Below are 22,617 nucleotides of genomic sequence, written 5' to 3' on the forward strand. Positions count from 1 at the left end.
CCGTTTCCTCAAGTACAAGCAAGCTCTCCACTATTGCTAAAGAAGTTCCAGAAATACGAAGTTAATTTTGTGCGCAAATAAGGGCTTCAACCATCTTTGGAGTTAATAAAATTTGAAAATTATCAAGAATACGACCACTAGTACTAAAAGTAGATTTAAAAGCAACGGTAGAAATAGGTATAACAAGTACATATTTAGCAATCTTTTGAAGACTGAGATACCTTTTTGTTTGATCTTTCCACCATGGTAAAATCTCAAAGTTAGAATGATGAGGTTCACATACATCTTCTAAATACCTAACCAACTCAATTTTGTTGACATTAGTTAATGAATAACCTGTCACCATTTGATATCTTGAATTCATTAGTTCAATAGGGTCCACCTTTCCCATTCCTTGAATCCCACTTTGAGTAAAAATGAAAGAGGATGAAGAGGTGGAAGTGGAGGAAGTAGCCCCACTTGTCTTTCGAGGAGGCATAGAAGAAGCATTAAGAATTAAACAAACTTTGAAAAACCAATTTTAATCTTTAATGACAAGAGAATAGCTTTTGTGACATCATATGAAGCACGCACAATCCAATCAACATAATTCCACTTATGTCTAGGGTCAAGGACAACAGCTACAAACACTAAATTATTGATATTATCAATATTTTCATAATATTTGTCATATTTCATCATCATATTGGTAGCCATTTTTCTCATACCCTCATCATCGACACTCATGTTGTTGGCAAGCAACAATCTAGTCCCAAAAATCTCATGTGCATAAGAGTTGCAAGTTACATAACGAGAAGCAGAAAATCTAAAAGTTGCATCATGAAAAACACTTAAGAAAGGTAAGAAAGTAGACACTTTCTTCCAATCTTCTTCAGTAGGAGCACCACCAACCTTCCTAAGTAATTTAACTAAAGCATAGTCTTTCATGCATAAAGAAGCAAATGACTTTTAAAATTTAATAGCAAATTCAAGCATTAGATAAGTTGAATTCCATCTAGTTTCAATGTCCAAAACAACAAGACTTTTGCTCTCCTCTTTCTCCTCTTTTATGAATTCTTTAAACTTTTTAAGCTTAGCAAGAGAAGACCTTACATGCTTTATAAGAGCTCGAATTTTCAAAACGGACATTTCAACTTCATTTAAACCATCTTTCACAATCAAATTCTAAAAATGTGATGCACATCTCATATGTAGGTGTTGACCCTCCAACAAACAAGCATCCCAAATGTTAAGTCTTTTCTTAAGGTAAGTGGCCGCTATGTCATTTGAACTTGCATTATCTACGATCAATGTCGTGATATTTTTCAAACCTCAATCAATCAAGCATTTTTCGACCGCTCTACCAACAAGTATTCCCTTGTGACCAATAATAGGACAAAAGTTTTATGATTTTCTTTTGCAAATTCCAGTTATCATTAATAAAATGTGAAGTCAAACACATATAACTTAAATTTTGCCCCGATGTCCAAAAGTCTGTGGTTAGACAAATTCATGACTTAAAGTTCTGAAAAAACAATTTCAACTCTTCTTTTTTCAATGAAAAGACTATAACAATTTCTAGTGGCAGTGATAAAAGAAGGAATCTTAAATAAATGATTCAAAGAGAATATATAAATAATTTCATCAACAAAAAATGGTGATGAGAGGAAAAAAAGCTTACCCAATTAAGAAGAAGGTTGGCTTGAAGACGATGGTGATGAAGAAGACAGTAGTTGTTGGCCGTCGTCACTACTCGTTAGGCGATGAAAATCGAAAATGGTAGGGTTTCAAAGTGACTTTCGTCTTTGAGAAACAAAATAAGAAAAGAGAAAATATGAAGAATGTGAATGTGTGACTATGTGTCGTGGCATGAGTAATCAGTAATGTATTGTTGAAAAACAAAAGGCCCACGTGTACATTAGGGTTTCTATTTTCCAAAATAAATATTTAAAAAATTATAAACCAAATGCCGACTATTCGAATTTTGAAAAAATGTGATCTGTATCTGACCCGAATACCCGGTTTGAAATTAGGCACCCGATCCGGATTATCCAGAATTTGTTAACCAGGTAAATTGTCTGGTTTTTGTATTCGGATTTCGGATTATTTAGGTCAGGTTTTCAAAACCGAATATTTTTGAACGCCCCTAATTTAAACAACCACAAAGCCAAAAACTAACCGACAAAAGATAGCCAAAAAAAACTAATAAAAAAGGTAATTGCTAAACGTCCTATAATCTAATTCTTTAGGCTACATTAAAAATTTAAATTAGACAAATGCAATAGCACATGTGAATTTGTCTTATTTGCGAAACATTAGGATAAAATATTACTATCTTTAGTAAGATAGAGGTTTGAGTCATAGAGAGAGACCATAGAAGTATTGAAATTTAAAGAACGCCATATTAAAAAAACCCTTTGAAACATTCTTAAAATCATACTTTATTTTGTCTTACGTAAGAACACTTTATTAAAAAAAAACTCATTGCAATTTTTAAGTTATTATTTGATAATGTCAATATCTACTCAATCGATACTTTTCATTTTTTCTAATTTATTTTAAGAATATTTTATTGATCAATATTCAAGGATGAATATGTGATTAGTAAAATAATTGCATTCTTTTTTTACATATAAAATAAAATATCAAACGTCAATGTTACTAATAGACGTGTTCTTTCAATGTATATATTTAAATTGATTTTATTTTAAGTGAATTAATTATCATTTATGCATATGGTTATGACCAATTATATTATCGTCCAAATTAACAATTTTGCACCATAGTGGTAGACCATTACTTTTATTTAATGAAATTCTTAGAAATTGTATCTCTACCTAGAAAATTATTATTTGCTAGAAAAATAATGAAAATATAGAAAAATAATTTATTTATAAATAAATATGTATTGGAGTTAACAACGTTTCAAATGAAATATTTAGAGATAATTATGAGTGAAATATGTCCTGCATAATGCATTCACCATTCTTCCTAAAATACTTTTTGTGACGGGGCAAGAGTATCATAGGGATCACAAATTATCGATCGGTTTAAACTATTGATTGAAGTTTGAAAAAATTAACGAACGTTAAACATATTTAGTTGTTTTATTGTTCGCAAATTGCCTAGGCTCTGTTTAGTCCACCTTAAAAAAATAATCCGTAAAAATAAATTTTATTCAGTATAAATCGGTTTTAAATAGCAAAAATCAGTTACAATAAGTAAAAATCAATCATAATAAGTAATAATCAATTGTGATTAGTATAAACCAGTTTTTATTAGTAATACTCCCTCCAATTCACTGCTAATGTCTCATTTGCTTTTTTCACTTTATCCAATGCACTTATTTAATCCTTAATATTTCTAATTGTGCATAATTAAAAATTATGAAAAGTTGATTTGAATAATCCTTGCATTGAGAAGAATCAAACAAGATCCCACTTGATTATGTTTTAACTTATAGATTAATAATAAAATACAAATTAAGAGTAAGAGATGAATAGTGTCCAAAAAGCAAATAGGACGTTAGTGCTGAATTGGAGGGAGTAATTAGTTATAGTCTATAATCAAAAATCAATTACAATCAGTTTCAATCAGTCAAAAGTCAATTTCAATTTGTAAAAATCAGTAACAATCAACAAAAATCAGTTGATTAATAAAAATTGAGGGAACTAAACATGACCTTTTGAATTTAGTTAATTTTGATTTTACACGAATTAATTTTAAAAAGTAAATATACTTTATTTCAATTTTTTCAAAAAAGTGACGTATAAACCTACTTGCTTTAACACGACCATCTCTATATACCCTAAATGAATAGTTTTTGTCTTGCTTTATCACAAAGACACTTTCTCTACATCAATGACCTTTTAAGTTTACAAAAATATTCAATAATCATAAACCGATAGCCACATGTCCTACTTATAGATCCTTGTCAAGCCGCATTATCTAAGTCATACAACTAACCTCTAAATCTACTATACCGAAGTCATCTTAGGTATAAACTAATTGTAGAATGACTTTTTTTGCTTATAAGAAGCAAGAGTGAAATGAAAAATAATATCAATAATTATTATTAAAAATTATTAAAAATAATAAAAATAAATAATAACAAAATAAAAAAATTATTAAAAAAATAAAAATTACAAGCCGCAAATTCGTAATTTTTTTCTAATTTATAAAATTCAACTACAAACTTGAAATCGATGCTTAGCTCAATATTTTCGAAGTTGAATTTTTTGTGGAATATGTTTGGATAAGAATATCAAATTTGAAAATCTATGCTTAAATCGATATTTTTGATACTATGTTTGAGAATGATAATTTCATTTGAAAATATAGATTTAACTTATATTTTGTATTTCAAATTTAAATTTAAGTTAAATTTACTATTATTGTAATAAAGGTAACCATATTCTGAAAGGGGGTAGTTGTCGTTGAATTGACTAGTAAACTAATGAAACATAAAATTACACAAAAAAAGCGTTTATGTAGAAAATATATGATCAATATTGTGCGGCGGCACCTTCTTTATCATTTCGGAATTAGTCAATCAGTCTTCTCTTTTTCTGAATTATATTTTAAAAATCTCTGTTTTTTTTCTTAACCTTTTCTTCTTACCTTGTTTTTATTCACTACTCCATTTTTCAAATATCAATTTTCACGTTTGGCGTTTTTCTTCTTTCTGGGTTTTATCATTTCTACCTTTTTTTTTTAAATTCCTAAAGAATCTTGATTTTCTCAATTCATATTATTTTTGATTGAATTTTTTGATTTGAGTTGGGTTTAAGGAGTAATGAGTTGGGAAGCTTTGAATTGTTTGATATTGAAGGAATTTAGTAGATTTTCCGTTTATTTAGATATGGGAAATTAATAGTGTTTAGGGGTTTTGTTGTTGTAATTTGAGAGAAATTATTGTCGTTGGGAAGATAAAGATTCTTTTTTCCATTTATTTTCTGGGTTACTCCCCTGCTCTTGGGAATTGCCGAATTTGGATACCTCTGGTATAATCTTTTCCTTGAATTTTAACTATGAATTGTCTATCATGTTGTTTATCGTTTTGATTCTAATTTTTTCTTGTTTCATTCCTATTTAGCAGAAATGGAATTTTCGTAGAAGATAGTGATGTTGAAAATTTATCTGTTAATAGCGACACTTTCTATCTGCTTGTTTCTTTGCTTAGTGATGTCATCCATGAGACCATGATATGTTTTTGTTGACGCGAATTAGGGTTTTTGTTAATGAGGGAATGAATTATTATTCTTGTGCGCACTAGTCTGATTTTAATGGGAAAGGGATGAATTTGGCCTGAAAGGCTGAGCTCTAATGGAGGTTTTAATACCGGCTGGTGGGAAAGTATCTTTTGTAGTCTCCTAGCATGGAACATTAATTACATACCCTTGTTTTTTTATTGATTATATGAACCTATTAGAAACTATTGTGAATTGTAAATTGTGTATAGTGAATTGAACTCGGTTATTAGAAATAATTCGTTCTTATGAAAATCATAAATCCGGCTTGCTTGGTTTGATTTTAAATATTTAAGGGGTAAAAAAATAAAACTGATGAAATATTTCTAATCACATGTACAAATGAAGTAATTAAAATTATTGTAAAACAGGTTGAATAAGAGTAAACTAAAAAAAATTAATAAAAAAGGATGATTTTCCTATTTTGAAGGAGAAGAATTTCCCACCCTCTTCTAGGGTAAATTTATACCCAAAATGAGGAAACTAATTTCTATTTTATCTATTTTTCATTACTTTCTAACTAATTTTTCAACCTCTCTAACAATCAAATTCCTTTGATCATCTAACTAACTTTGTTTTTCTACATTGACTTTTATTTAGGGATAAGTAATTCGTTCTTTTGAAAATCATAAACCCTTATTAGAAGTTTTTGTCCACATATAATAAGTGAAAATAGCTATAAAGAGCATATCATTAATCCAAAGAGTTTGGATTTGACTACTTGCCTATACTTTATGACAACTTGGTCAAATAGGCTGGTGCCTTATACTTGGACTGGTTTTGTGATGGTGTGCTGATGTTAAATTCATTTTGTGCCCTGCCAGGAACACTTGTTTCTCGCTGGCTTGGCCTACCTTTAGTTTCAGTCCAACTTAGTTCTCTAATTTGCCTGTGAATTGCAAACCGAAACATACTAATTGAACTCTATTTCGTTATTGTCTGATTTGGTTCCATTACATTGGAAATCAAGCGATTTAAATATCTTTTTAGCTTTTTTAGGTTGAGTATTAATGTTTAAGGTCTAAATCTTGGTATATGGTTGGTCATTTTGTCACAATTCTCAAAAGGGAACTATATGGTTGAAGTGAATTGTGATTGGCTCATATCATTATGTCGGCCTCTAAAACATTAAGGAGTGACATTTCAAGTTTACCTAGCTCTCCCTCAAACTGATGAAGGGTATTCCCGAATAGTAATTTGGTGTTAAAATTTTTACCTGCAGAATTCGGTTCCTTGCTCTGATTTGATTCTTATTTCAACCATGCCATCACACTGCGAGTGCATTCTTTTTTGTCGAAATTTTGTTAGTTGAACGTAATTGAGTTGGTCATTTTGTCATCACACTGCAAGTGAATTCGGTTGGTCATTTTGTCACAATTCTTTTTTGTCGAAATTGAGTTGTGAGTTCAATTTGGATGTCCCTTATTAGAAGCTTTTTCTTAAGAGAATATTTCTTTAGAACTTAGCTGAATGTACATTCCTGTAATTTTTGTGTAAGTGATAAAAATAGACCATTCAATTTTTGATTATCATGCTCAGAATTTATTTTACTTGGGGTTTTATTGACTGCGCGCATTTCTCATGCCCTCTCCCCCGGGAGGGTACGGATATGATCTGTCCGCTACCTCTTCCCTCCCAGACACGACTTTGTGCGGGACGCTGAGCTGATGACCATGACCATGACTATGTTCAGATTTATTGTGAAACCAAAATTAACCTACTATTTACCATCTTTATAACTGAGTTTTTACTTTCTTTCCAGGATATTATCATTATTATTATTTTTATTTTGTATGGGGTCTGATGTTTTTGAAGTACAAGATTCAACAACAAATGCTCTTGGTATAAAGGTAATTCTTTCAATTTAAATTTTATGCTTTGATACTGAGTTTTTGCTTTCTCTTAATAATCCTTTGCTAAAATTCATTTATGCAGATAAATGTCATAATTTTGATATTAGATTTTCACTCCCTTTGTTCTTGCCTCACATCTCTCCTACAACTATGCTGGTGACTGAAAATATCAAATCTGAAAAACAAAAATTGATGGTAAAGGAGTAAAATAATCTTCTCCAGAAATGAATAATTAATATTTAGTTATCACAACAGGCTAATATTTTTCTTATATATGATTCTACAGGTGCATCTTTCAATGTGTAAATTACTCCTGGGACTTGTTGATAGAATCTCAAAAATTGTTCCAGATATTGAAGCAGCTCGGCCTCGCGCTCAGGGAATAAATGCACTTTCTGAGTTACATCTTGCAATTGACAAAGCCAAAGCACTTGTTCAGAATTGCCGCTCATCGAGTAAACTTTATCTGGTACGTAAATCTATATGAAGCAGGGCATTTATAGAATGTCTTTAACAAAGGGGTGTTTGACAAATGGCTGATAGCTGGTAGCTGATAGCGGATTATAGTGGTTGATTTTATCAGCTGATTTTATTAACAGGTTTGACCAGCTGATTTAAACTTGCTACTATGAGCAGCATGTTGAAAAACAACTTATTCATAATAATAAGTTGTTTCAACCAGCTAAATTTACCAAACATTAGCATTGCTGGTTTGACCATCCAACCCTCTAATTGTATCCGAATAAGCTAACATTACCCAATAAGCTATTTTGCTAAACACCCCGAAATCATTGTCACCATATACAAAGATTTAGCTCAATCATCATTGTATAGATTGATGATATTGAAGAAAAGCTTGGTTTGTGAGGCTGGGGGGACTGGCTGCAACTATTGTAACTTTAAAGATATGATTATAGTTATTATGCTTATCATTTTAATAGAGTTTTGTTTAATTTTCTTCAGGCAATTACAGGAGAGACAGTAAAGTCAAGATTTGAGAAAACAAAAAATTGTTTGGACCATAATTTGAGCCTACTTCAAAATATGGTTCCGGTTGCATTGGGAACAAAGGTCCTTTCTCTTTCACCTTTTATTTACAAATAAATTTCTTTGTGCTACTAGGAGACTCTGAATGTGGGTTTTCTTTGTCCAATGGAGCCATGATTTCTTCAGCCTTTCCTAACTCTTGATCAGTGGTGCTATTTACCCCATTATTTGTGCTTCCATATGAAGACCAATAATCTATAGTGGAAAAAAGATTGAATGCATCATGATTTTTTTAAGAAAAGTCCATAACCAATTTCTATAGTATTAATTGTCATTAAAACATTTTAAGAAACTACCTTTTATGACAAACGTTTTTTGAAAAACAACCTTTCATTATTATTTTCATAAAAGTTCCTTTTATATATATATATATATATATATATATATATATATATATATATATATATATATATTCTAGAAACTACGTTTTTAGTTATGTTTGACTATTAAAACAAGGTTTTTTCATCATGAGTGTTATTCATTTGAACACGAAACCAAATGTTTTCCTCCTTCCTATGACGCGACCTTGTTAGAACTCAAATTTCCTCCCTTTTAGCACTTGCAAGGTGATATATGGCGTAAATGGACAAGGCATGTGTGGAGGGGTTAGGTCCACAGTCTCCCCCCATGCACACCCCCATTTTTAATCCTCACGCCGCTCCATACTCACAGTAGATATAATGCCATCCTCATCCCCATCCCAACAGGGATGGATCTAATACCATTCCCTCTCCACCGTCCAATCAATTCTCCTTCCCCACCAAATTTTCACTAGACTCCCAACCCCCACCATATTTAAATTGATAATCAAAACAACTCGGTGCGAAAATAGGGTTGTATCATTTCGACTCGGTGCAATACTTATTATTTTATAGTCTTATTTAAGGTGGGTAGTCTGGGTACGATTCCTCATCTCCATCTGCGCCCCACCAACCAGCAAACTTGAATCTATCCGTGCCCTGTTGGGGTGGGTGTGGGGCAGGTTTCCATTTGAACCTACCCCACTAACAACCTAAATGGTGTTCAAGTACCTTGGACGTTAATGTGAAATTGTGCTTCCCCTTCGATTTGTATATCATTCCCATTACTACCTTTGATTACCAACTACCATGTCGAGCTGTAGTGATACAATTAAAAGAAATCCAAAGAAATGTTATATTTGTATGACTATATGGTGGAGATGTAAGACTATATATAGTGAAAAATAATGGGTTTTGGGCCAAATTCTTTTAGATCACTCCATTCAAATGCAACTTTTGTTATAGGAATTGGAAGGAGTGTTTTCCTGTGACAAAGTACTTAGCTGCTTTGTTGTTTTTTTGGCAGATATCTGAAATACTCAATGATGTTAGAGCTTTGAAGTTCTTCTTGGACTCGCGTGAAGAATTAGCTGGCAAAGCATTGAGAGCAATACTCCAGCAAGATGAGTATCTTTTAAATTCTGATGGAAATTCTGAGATAGATTTGATTCAGTTTGCAGCTTCAAAGCTTGATCTTAAATCAGCAAAGGATCTCTTGATAGAGGCAAGATGCTTAAGGAAACTGCTCAATGATGTGAAAGATGGGATGTCAACAAAAAGGAAGACGCTGAAATACCTTTGTTATCTCCTGAAGAAGCATGATAAGCTTATTTTGCAAGGCAAAACAAGGACGTCCTCAATCCAACTTGACGAGGCTTTCAGCTCTGTAGAGTCTGATAGTAAAACTAAAACAACCAAGTCTTCTGCTCAGGTTTGTCGTTTTGGTCATGAAGTTTCAATGTATGGTTCCTTGGATACTTCTTTGAATTCCATCCGCAGCACTGCAAGTTCAATGAAAGATATAGATATTCGAATTGATATGAGCAGTTTATCCCTTGGATCACTTGATAGCAGTTACAGTATCTCTCATACTAAACCCGAGAACAGCTTTGCTTGTATCGAGGAGTCCTCAGAGATCGAATCTCCTAGATTTCAGTTCTACAGTAGCATAGATGATATTAGAACACAGTTCTTGTCAAACATCAGGGGGCACAGTTGGAAATTGCAATGTACAGCTATTCAAGATGTTCAGACGTACTTGATCAATCATAATCCTTCTTGTGCTTTTGTCTCCTCTGAGAATTTTCTGGATCCATTAATGTCATTCTTGCAAGATGCTGTGGACAAGCATGATAGGGAAGCTCTTAAGGTTGGGAGTCAACTGTTTTTAACTTTTCTCCAAGCAGACAGGTAATTTGGTCTTTTTCATCGATGTAAATGTTATTTCTTTTTATTCCAAAAGGCCGTAAGGGTTTATATTAACCGATATACAACAACTTTTCATTACCCCAATGTTATTAAGTGGCTCCAGCTTTTATCCTACCTACATCCTACGCAGGGTTTTAGGGTCAAGTATTCACAATGTTAACCTTGTAAAAACATAGATATTTTGGATTGACCCTTGATAGAAAACATTATTTGCAACTTTACATAAATAAGTTCACATGATTTAACTAGTTATTTAGTATATTTCTTTATAATCTAAAACCAAAAATTGTAATCCTTGGTTTCACATAGAGTGGACATGCTCAAGTTCTAGATAAATCAAAATTGTATTGAGGTTATGAAGTGCAAGTAGTATTCTTAAATATCTTGATAAATCAAGTTTTAGATCAAGGCCAATAAGTATTACATCAAGTCTTGTATGAGACTATTTGACCGTGAGACGAGCCCATACAAGCAGCTTATTTGTAAAAAAAAAATAAAAAAACAATGAAATCTTAATTCATACTTGTACAAAAAACATTTTTTTTAAGAGTTTAGGCTGATCCAATTGAGGTCATCTCACGGTGAGAAAACCTCAATAAATAATTAGTGTAAGTATTAATATTGTTTAGAAGGTCTAATGAGTCCATTGATCCTTTTCAGGTGGGATCCAATTCATTTAAGCGAGGATGTGTACACTTTCTTAGCTTCTGTTCTTGCAACAGAACCTGCTGCAGAAGCCCTAGCCATAATGGAAGTGTTGTCTTTTCGAGTTCCTTTTTCCAAATTCGCAGCATCTGACGCGTTTTGCGCTTCAATTGTAAATATACTCAAAAGTCACGCAAGGGATTTTCTTGAACCAGCCCTTCAAGTGCTGTACAATTTTTCCTCGAGTATTGACAATGCTTCATGCAACGTCGCTTCAGATTGGATACTGGTTCTTGTTCATTTCCTGGAAGATAGCACACTTGCTGGAACGTGTTTAGGCATCTTGGAAAACCTATGTAAATTTGAAGAGACCAAGAGATCTATTGCTGAGACACAAGGTTGCATAGCATCAATCGTTAAGCTACTCGAGAATGAGAATTGCAGTAGCAGGGACCAGGAATACGCAGTTGGTATTCTTCTTTCTCTATGCTCTCAAAGCGACTATTATTGTTATTTGGTTTTAAGCGAGGGATGCATACCTTCAGTTGTCAATGTATCACATGTTGGGAGCGATAAAGGGAAGTTCATTGCAACGGAATTGCTTCGGCAATTGAAGGAATTTAATAGTCAAGAAATCGAGCAAGAGTCTACTAGATCAAATGCCGAGCAAGAGCTCCCTAGATCAAATGCTGGTGTATTCGATGGTCGTGTAGGGAGGTCTAAGCAAAAGTCTTCAAAAACTTCGGGGTTTTTCAGCAAGCTCTTCAGAAAGAGATGATTTCGTTTTTGGGTATCAGGGTAAATCCCTTTTTTGCTCCTTAAACCAAAATTTTGAGGTAAAAAAGAATCATCCAGCATTTAGAGTGCATGTATATAACTAATAAGTAGTTAGTAAAACTGTAAACTTTTTTATAGCATTTATGATTTTGGTTTTGAGATAGATGTTATGTCTTGTTTGGTGTAAGGTAAATATTTAAGGCAAATGGCTTAGATTATTAATTGTAGTTAGTGTCTAGTTTTTCTAGGGTTTTGAAGAATTTGACTTGGAACTTGTATATAGGATATGCTCCCTTTTTTGTTCTTTCCTGGGTCATTATGTAATGTAAGGCTATGTAAATTACTAAATCTCCTTTTTCAAAATAATAATACTCTTTTGTAGTGTTTTTTTATATTTTCTGCACGTGTTTTTTCTTTAAATTTGCTATAATGCGGCCAAAAAGCCATCACACAGGACATGACCCACAACATAGCTAATTTAAAGGGCGAAAGAATATGTTTTGTACTTGAAATTCTAAAATGTTTTACGGTTTGTTTGGTAATGAATAATGAAGGACAATATTAATAATTTTGATTTGCTTGTAAAATCTTAATTTGAAAGCTTATTGAGTATTTTCTTTGTCCCTTTAAATTTGTATTATTTTTCATTTTAATTTGTTTGACTTTTAATTTTGGAGAATGGTTTATCACTTTTTTTAATCTCATTTATACATTTTAATTCTTTTTTAAAATTATTTATACAATTTATTTTCTATTTTCATTTATTACCACTTTTTTAAAAATAACTTAATTGGAATGGAGGAGTAATGTTTGGAGTTCTAAGTTTCCATATTTGGTTCAGTTGAAATGGTAAGTCCGTAAGTAGAAAGTAGAAAGACGCCAAGGCTCAAGATTGGTAACTAGAACAAGTCAAGAGACCCTGACGTTGATTTTTTTTGATATTGACTCCTTCAATTTCGTCTAGTCTTGCAGCTGTAGCTGTCTTTTAAGACTTGCACGCTTAATTATACTACCTTTATTTTAATTTACTTGTAACATTAGAGATTTAATACTATTTTTCTATCATGTTTAATATGCGATTAATTTTTAATCTATAAGTTAAAATATAGTCAAATAAGATGTTAGTTTATTCGTTCCAATGTAAAAATTATTAATATTTATTTATTATAATTTTTTATCATATATAATATAATTTATAATTTGAGATATTAATAATTAGATTAGTGCATTAGACTTCGTAAACAAGGAAATATTGCAAATAATTCGGAACGGAATAAGTATATTTAAAGTATAGGGTCATGAGAGAAATATGTAGTTGAGATGTAATGGTAAATAAACAAAGAGTGCAAGTTCATAATCAAAAATAGAAATAGAGTAAATTTAATAGTATGAATTAGTGGAATTGTGTGAGTAGATGACATATTTCTATTTATATTTATAGATAGGACTTAATATGTTTCACTATATTTTTTATATTTGTCTTTTTATGTAATTTAATGTGTTATTTTGATTATTTATATATTGAACTATACACATCTAAAAATTATAAAAAGTTAATATTATAAAGTATGTAATTAGACGATTCAAACAAAAACTTATTTGACTATATTTTTTCTTACACTTAACCCCAATATAATATAAAATAAGCTTGAATGATGAATGTTTTAATAACGTTAATTAGCGAGAGGAAGTATAGTATAGGAGTACATGTTTGTCCCTGAAAAGAAATTTATGTAGAGTGTGATTTCTATATTTTGAGCTTTGTTAATGATTTTTGATTGATGACTAATTAATTAATTTAATTGATGAAATAGAACTCTAAGTAAATTGTTTAAGGATAGTTTACTTTTAGGCTAGATTAGATACTTATGTCAATTATTTATGAAATTTTTAGTATAATTTGCAATTAGATATTGCATGTTGGTTGTTTATTAGAGAAAATTCAGCCACCAAATAAAAGCAAATGATAATATATTTGTGATGCTTGTTCATTATAACTTAAAGTTAATTTGACATAAAAATTATTTACTATATAACCTTTTTTGTTGTTTTAACAAAAAAAGTCAAAAATCAACAAAAATGATAATCAATAAACCAATACCTAAACGAAGTTGATACCAGAATTTCTATTATTGTACTAAATTTAAGATTAGTGCAAAATGTGGATTTATAAACCCCCTACACATAATTCAAACACGCCTCTCCAAACCAAGGATTTTTCCAAAAATTTGTTAAAAGGAGCTTTCATATACACAAATTCTTGTGAGAGATGGTTTAATTGAGAGACCATCTCTAATTGAACCGGCCCATTATATATTTTTTAAAATATTGTAAATAAGTATTAAGAATGATGTAAGTAGACATTTATCATATTGAAAGTAGGTCTTTAGGATACGGTAAGTAAGCATTAAGGATAATGTAAGTAGGCATTAAGAATACAACAAATAGACATTAATCTTTAATGGGTTGGGTTTGAGATACGTCTCTGAAGAGACTAGCTGTTCATATATTCTTAATTGTCTTGATGACTTTCAATGTCCAATGGGTTTTACCAAAGAAGCAATGTATATATTCTCCTTCATTCTCAAAGTCCACGAGACATCTAGAGAAAATTTGAAATGTTTAAGTCAAAAAAATCAAAAAAATGAACAAAATAATCCAACTTTCAAATATTCCAAAAATAAGCGAGAAAATTTCAAACCTGAGGTTTGGAGCTGTTTGCAGTTACTAACTGCGAACAACTATGTACAAATTTTTTTTTTTGTCTAATTTTTGAGTTGTTATTTGTTGTATTTGCATTAGAGACATTAGAATAAGTAATTACAAGTCAATGTATGTTTCAGGCGGGAAGATTCATCACCAAAATTCCGATCATTCGTAAATGAAAACTTGGAGGCTATGATAAAGTAAATAAACATTTATATACAACAAAATATATACAAATGTTTGAAATATACAACTAAATAAACACACACACACACACACATATATATATATATATATATATATATATATATATATATATATATATATGTATGTGTATATATATATATATATATATATATGTATATGTATATATATGTATATATATATGTATATATATATATATATGTATATGTATATATATGTATATATATATGTATGTATATATATATATGCATATGTATGTATATATATATATATATATATATATATATATGTATATATATATATATATATATATATATATATATATATATATATATATATATATGTATATATATATATATATGTATATATATATATATATATGTATATATATATATATATGTATATATATATATATATATGTATATATATATATATATATATGTATATATATATATATATGTATATATATATATATATGTATATATATATATATATGTATATGTATATATATATATATATATGTATATATATATATATATGTATATATATATATATATATATATGTATATATATATATATATATATATATATATATATATGTATATATATATTATGTATATATATATATATATATATATATGTATATATATATATATATATGTATATATATATATATATATGTATATATATGTATATATATATATATATATATATGTATATATATATATATATATGTATATATATATATATATATGTATATATATATATATATATGTATATATATATATATATATGTATATATATATATATATATGTATATATATATATATATATATATATATATATATATATATATATATATATATATATATATATATATATATATATATATATATATATATATATATATATATATATATATATATAGTCGATCCAAATACACAAAAGTTAAACGTTAACGCTCACGACCCTCATCTACCCTATCCAACTGAGTTGGTCTCCTACGCCTCCTATGGTAGTAAGAGGCGTTCGGGTGTCGCTCTGGCAGTGGAAGGGACTGGTACTATGATGGTTGTGATGGCCTAGCCTACGAGGTCCCCGCAACATTAACGGGGTATGAAAGTTCCATTTTATCCAAATGATAGTCATAAGCAGGAGATGAGACGTGCGTATGGGTGATAGTCGGTGAGGACTCTGCAGCGACTTCCAATATGAAATGCTGGAACTGCGTGCCGACGAGCATGCCATGCACAATCTCCCTCACCGGCTCCTCGTGGCTATACCGCATCACTGTTGCCGCACCTTGTGCCTGCAATTAATATTTAGTTAATGTAACATTATATTATGTAATCGGCAACTTAATCATTTAAATGCAAATGAAGACTTACAAATTGGGTCATCGTAGGCGCAGCAAGTGCGTAATGTGCCATTGTGATGATGCCATGTGGCGTCATCCATCGGCGTGTGATGGAGAGGAACCACGGCATGTACTCTGGTGTAGTAGGTGCGCCATGAACATTGATCGGCGTACCTTGTGCCAGCAGTTCCAGTCTACCATCCCAACGACCAATGTGACGCCAGTTGATGTCCATCCAGATTGCCAGACCCTGATTTTTGCTCGAAATCAGGTGCAGCTGGGATTCAGTGTCACAAGGCGGTGGAATGCCCTGTACCAACCTATATTGACGTAGTACGCGTTCTGGTAGATGTACTTCGACAATGTCGAAGCATATGAGTGGCACAGAAGCCCTCTACGCACCTGAATGAATCGCTGAGTGCTCGGGTAAAGCTGCGTAGGCTTACGCAGGGTATGGGTCCCACAAAAACTAAAATACATGTTATGCAAATGTAAGTAATATGTTAATTAAATTGTACTAATGTTAATGAGTACTGAAATATTTACCTGGTTGGGTCAAAGCCAGTCTAACTGATCTCGGTAGAATCTGAGACCGGTGCCGGTGTGCTTGCGCGCCCGGCGTGCAAAGTTCCACCTTGAAACGTACGCAACATCTGGTGGGGGTTGTGGCCGAGGAGCAGTATCACCACGACCAACGGTTCTGTAAGGTTGGCCGATAAGAATATGCTCCCACGCCCACAGCTGAACATTGAAAATGTAATTAGTATGAAATTCAAATACAACGGATTAGAATTAAATGTTATTTTTATTACCTGTAATATGACTAATGGTCCCACAATCTCCTTGACGTTCTTGTGGGCAACACTACATAGCCTCCTATACAGGTCTCCAAGGGCTGCGGTGCCACAGCTACACTTGGCGATGCGATCCAATGGGTCGTCAAATAAAGTTAAGTAAAGGAGCTGTATTTGGCTGTTTGTTTTATCGGCAAACAACACAGCTCCTATCAAGTATAAGGCGTACCTTGAAATGGTGCCTTCATCAGCATCTTCGGGGAGATGCGAGAAGGTCTGAACTAACCACGTGCAGCGCAAACCGCTCCCCCTGATCACTTTCGGTGGAGGGCGCTCTCCCAATATGCGATGCACCATGTCACGCCAGCTTGATAGCTGGCGTCCGGCTGTACACATGGCACGTCCCTCGATGGGAAGCCCCGTTAGTAAGGCTACATCAAGCAGTGTGATGGTAGCCTCACCTAGAAGGAGTTGATGGCACGTCCCTCGACCAGTGCTGTGATAATGGCACGGTCAACTCTGTCGTATGCAACGAAGTGAAAGTCGTACAACCTCGTTAGCTCCAGGTACGGGATGATCCTATCATTGATCACCCATGGAATGGAATCTGGATGCCTGGTGCCTAGCGTGTCTGCATCGGACACCTATGAATATTGACATATAAATAATTTACTTGTATGTTATCATTAGTAAAATGCAAATTACAACTATCGTACACCCAACTTGAGCATCCCAAAGAGGAGTACTCCTGTGCTCATGCTGCATAGTCAAGACACTAGGGTCTAGGGGTCCTGGAGCTGCTGGATCCATCTCCGCTACTGCTGTGTTGTCGGTTTAACATTATTATATGTGTTATAGATTATCATGCTAGTATAATATATATAACATATTACCTGGAGTTACAGGTTCCAGTATTGTGACCTTCGCTCCCACAACGACGACAATTAGTTCGTTTCTTTCTACTCTCATCCATCCGTTGGCAATTCTCCTAGACTTAGGCCTCACTTTACCACGAATTTGATCGGGATCATGTCTAAGTTCAAAGCTCGTGTATTGCGGCCATGACCTCTTATCGATCATTGGCATAAAGTAATGTTCGTATGTACTTGCATAACTTTGAGATGTATAGCACAGATCCACAAACCTCTCATATGAAAGGTGTCGTTTGATGCAAACAACAAGTACATGTGAACAAGGTAGGTGGTATATCTCAGGTTTGTTACATGTGCACTTCATTTGATTCAAGTCCACATGTTGAATCTTACGCCCCTTGGACGATCCTTTAGTTCCTCTCCCATTCTTAACTTTGAATACGCCTCTTCTATAATCAAAGGAGATTATGTCATGGAAATTTGCCTTCTCGGTGTTTCTATTGATAATCCTGGTGGCATGCGCTGTGTATGTGTCCTCCAAGTAACCATGCACTAGCACGTTCACGTTTTTGAACAAAGTAGTCGTTTACGCGATAGAAGGTGAATTCAACAAGTGTTGTCAAAGGTAAGAAACGTACACCCTTCATCACATAGTTGAAAACTTCAGCTAAGTACGTGTTAGTAACGTCATACCTATGACCTCCATCATAACACGACGACCACTTAGACATATCACCCACGTCATCAATCCAGAAAATTGCCTCTCGTTTTGCAGTCGCAATTGCCTTTAAGCCATTCATTACCTTAGCTTGTTGTCTTTGCTCAGCTGTTTTACCAAACAACTTCTTCAGCTGAACATTACCCATAGCACGATTGAAGTTGCTAAGCAAATGACGTAAGAAAAACCTATAATAGGCATTAGGTGGTTGCCACTCCGGCTCTTCCATGGTTGCTAAAATACCCGCGTGTCTATCAGAAATAACGAATAAACTCATCCTCTGTGTAACATGCTTACGAATACAAGCCATGAACCACGACCATGCACTTATATTCTCCTTCTCTACCAAGGCAAAGGCTAATGGAAAGATTCCCTTATCACTATCTTGGGCAATGGCAGTCAATAAGGTATGACGATATTTAGCATACAAGTGTGTGCCGTCAATGGCGATAAGAGGTTTACAATGATTGAAGCCTTCAATGCAAGGTTTAAAGGCCTAAAAGACACGTTGGAAGGTTCTAATATTAGGTCTTACATATACACCCGTGTCATTGTCCTCCTTAAAATACCACTCAAGTACTAACCCCGGGTTGGAATGTTGCAAAGCTTCTAAAAAGCGTGGAAGGAGTGAGTAAGAACCTTCCCAGGTCTCGTATATGGACAATAAAGCTTGTTGCTTTGCACACCACGCTCGCTTATAATTCACATCCACACCAAAACGATCTTTAACCATCTGCCGTGCGATAAATGCCTTAATGGATGGGTCTTTAGCAACACAATTTCTAATGACATTGTTAATGACAGAAGATGTCAGGTGAATGTGTCCAGCCGAAACAGTGTCACTACCCAAAACACAAGAACCATGCTTACCTTTATACGTAACAATACGCCATGAAGATAAATAAGAATCAAACGTAGCCCTAAGTCTCCATGAACAACCCCGCTTACACTTCAAGGTAAGGACAGTTTGGTTCGAGGTCTCCGTTCTGTACTCCATATTTCTGCGAATATGATACACTCTGATAGTTTCCAACAACGCTTCCTTGCTATCAAACATCATACCCTTCTCCAACTCTCCGTCTTTTTTGTAAGAGGTATCACAAGCCTAAGTCCTCCATGAGTTGTCCTCCTCATACTCGTCTAAAGGTGGACATAGGGCATAAGGTGTAGGAGGAATGATTGTAGGAATGTTGCCTAGGGTCATGTCATTTGCTAACGCATCCTCATCGACATCCACATCATCCTCAGAAGGATCGTCAATGAGCTCATTACTCGCATTTCCATCATCCCAAGGTCCCATCTAAATAGTTTCTCCTAAGTTAACTATTGAATCAATTGGAAGTTGATTCGTTGGGGGTTGAGAAAAAGTATAAGATGCGGAAGGAACGAAGGGGGTAGGAGCTTCTAGAGTTAATATAAGCATAGGGGTAGGAGTAGGATTAGAAGCAACTACATTCCCTAAGGGTACTTCTTCGACGTATAACTCCAAAGAGGGAATTTGGGTGGACTTTGAATGCTCCCACATAGTATCTATAGCCTCATCATCCTCAACAGGAAAGGCAAACAATTCTCCACTCATGTCATATTTAAAGCTTATATTTACGGTACTTCTAGTGGGGTCCAATCCAATCTTAGAACATATAAAACGTTTAAAGTGGTTCAAATCCATGTTCGAATTGCATGCAAACAACTTACGTCTTCTCCCAACATAATGAACTTTACCACTACTTTCTCGAATACAACCATTCTAAAAACATACTATAGTCACGCGAAATGATACCATTTTCTACATTAATACAAAGAACATCAACATCATCATCAACTTCATGCCCATACAAGTACATTATATTCATTTGATTATAATCTTTTTTGGTCTAAAAATTATTAAAGTCCATAATGTAACTAAGTTCATACATATATAATACACATAAAATCCAAATAATAAATCAATTCATAAGTTCATAAATAATATTTCTAATACCAACATCAACATTAACATTTCTAATAATATTATCAACATTGAATTTAACTAATTCAACAACATTACTTCAAAAAACAACATAAAGCTATAAAAACAATTAAAAATTACCTTGAATAGTTATGGATAATTAAGAAAGAGTCTTGATTTAACAACTAGTAACCTACATTTGAAAAAATAAGCAAATTTGCTTATAACCCTAAAAAACTACATATACACTAAAAAAACACAAACAAGTTTTACCTTTGAGCAACCTAGAGTATCCCAGACTAATTTTGAAGTGCCAAATTGAAAGAGGAATGCAAGAACTGATGGACTGAATCTATGGTTTTAGAAGGAGAATATCGAGTGTGAAGGTAAGATTTTGAGAATTAGAAAAAATGGGAAAAAAAAAGAAGCTGATTTGCGTATTTGTGCAGCATAGCTGTTCGCAGTTACTAACTGCGAACAGGCAAATAGGACAAAACAGTTGTTCGCAGTTAGTAACTGCGAACAGTTATTTTGTCCTATTTTCCTATTCGCAGTTAGTAACTGCGAACAGCTCCAAACCTCTGGTTTGAGATTTTCACGCTTACTTTTGGAATAATTATGTAAGTGGTATTATTTGGTTCATTTTTTTGATTTTTTGACTTAATGATTTCAAATTTTCACATCTAGACAGGTACATATTATAGCGTACAAGATGGATCCAACTGTCAAAGTTGCATCCTTTATTTATGCTCGGGCTTTCTAGGCCATCAAGTGTCCAAAGATACTACTTTCTTACTAATAGACATGTTACGAAACATGGGACGGAAGTCTTTATTGGAGTTTACCATAGCATATGAATATAAGTCCTTTGATTGATTCTAATCATCCTTCTCAATCAATCTAACTCTATAGTTCCCAAAAATATATATGTATTCAAGGACTTTTTATAGAGAAATATACTACTCAGCCAAGTCCTTACAAACTCAAGCATTGATACATTGTTTCATACAATTAATATGTCATCCACATATAATTTGAAGAAAATAATACTCACTGTTTGTCTTGTATAAACACGAATCTTTTGAATTTGGAGAAGATATTTACCAATTACTTTTTATTTGTATTTTATTTTTTATCTATAAGAAAACATAATCAAATGAAATCTTATTTGATTAATTAATATGAATTTTATATCAATGAACTTTTTATAATCTTTAATTATGCATAATTAAAAATAAAAGGATTGAAGTAACACATTTACAATCGTATAGAGGCAAATAAAACACTTAAAATGGATTGAAGAAAATAAGTCAATGGATAACAGAAGTGGGCATTCACGTTCTCAAATTTGGTTATTTCAGAACTTTATGGATAACTAATCATTATATCTTCCCATTCATATGTAACGTCGAATGAAATTGGATTATTTATAGATATGTTTTTGAAAATTAGATCAATTTTAGATTAGAAGAACTGGCGCTAGGTGAAAATTAAATTCAAAATCTTTGTCTAAGAAAATGACACTTGCTTAAACTATTTTTTTTTTTGATAGATTTTTAGTACTTGGATAACATATATTCACTTTAATCTTTATCATTGGATTCTTTCAATCTGTTTGATCTAATTCTAGTTCGGCAAATTATGACCAAAATGATTTTCCCTCCCCAGAACAATCTTGAATTTATCAAACATTGATCTTTTAATCTAAAATTTCTGTTACAGCAAGAATCAAGTCTTGTTTTCAAGCAAAGTTTTCAGTTCAATTCAATTTTTATCTAACTCTTCCTTCTCTCAGGTTGTAACCAAAAAAATTCTACAACAAGAAAATAGCACTTCTCTTTATAGTGGTATCCACACAAACACAGCTTATGCCAATAGGCATTAGCACATTGTCATATCAGGATTCAGGTGGATGTCTATATCAATTATTACTCAGAGGAAAGTGTCTTGGAAGAATCAAGTGGTCGGCTCCTCCCATCTTCCAATTTCCAATAGACACCTTTTAATAAGTCTATCTATAAATGTTTAAAACAAATCCGATGATATGATATTTATCCCATCTTGTAACTGAACCCGTTTTGACTCGACTTTAAAAATGATTTTCAATTATGTAACAAACAATATGGACGCAAAACACGATTTCACACAGACGCAATACACCTAACTCGAAATCAATCCAACCTAATGACCCGAATGACCTCTCAGTACATCCATATATCAAGCATCGTCTCAAGGAAACT

General features: G+C 32.7%; 1 protein-coding gene across 2 annotated transcripts; it reads left to right on the forward strand.

Moving 5' to 3' along the window:
- Nucleotides 1-4,422: 4,422 nt before the first annotated feature.
- On the forward strand, nt 4,423-12,170 carry LOC130807874 (U-box domain-containing protein 5). Of its 2 annotated transcripts, XM_057673248.1 has the most exons (7): nt 4,423-4,982; nt 6,991-7,078; nt 7,164-7,276; nt 7,368-7,550; nt 8,045-8,152; nt 9,455-10,338; nt 11,017-12,170. In XM_057673248.1, the coding sequence occupies exons 3-7, from the start codon at nt 7,232-7,234 to the stop codon at nt 11,777-11,779; spliced, it is 1,983 nt and encodes a 660-aa protein (XP_057529231.1). In that variant the 5' UTR covers nt 4,423-4,982; nt 6,991-7,078; nt 7,164-7,231; the 3' UTR covers nt 11,780-12,170. The 2 variants fall into 2 exon arrangements, with proteins under 2 accessions (XP_057529231.1, XP_057529232.1); XM_057673249.1 differs by lacking the exon at nt 7,164-7,276 and having other exon boundaries at nt 4,494-4,982.
- Nucleotides 12,171-22,617: the final 10,447 nt, after the last annotated feature.

Source organism: Amaranthus tricolor, chromosome 3, assembly GCF_026212465.1.
Source record: "Amaranthus tricolor cultivar Red isolate AtriRed21 chromosome 3, ASM2621246v1, whole genome shotgun sequence".
NCBI classification, from domain to species: Eukaryota; Viridiplantae; Streptophyta; class Magnoliopsida; order Caryophyllales; family Amaranthaceae; genus Amaranthus; species Amaranthus tricolor.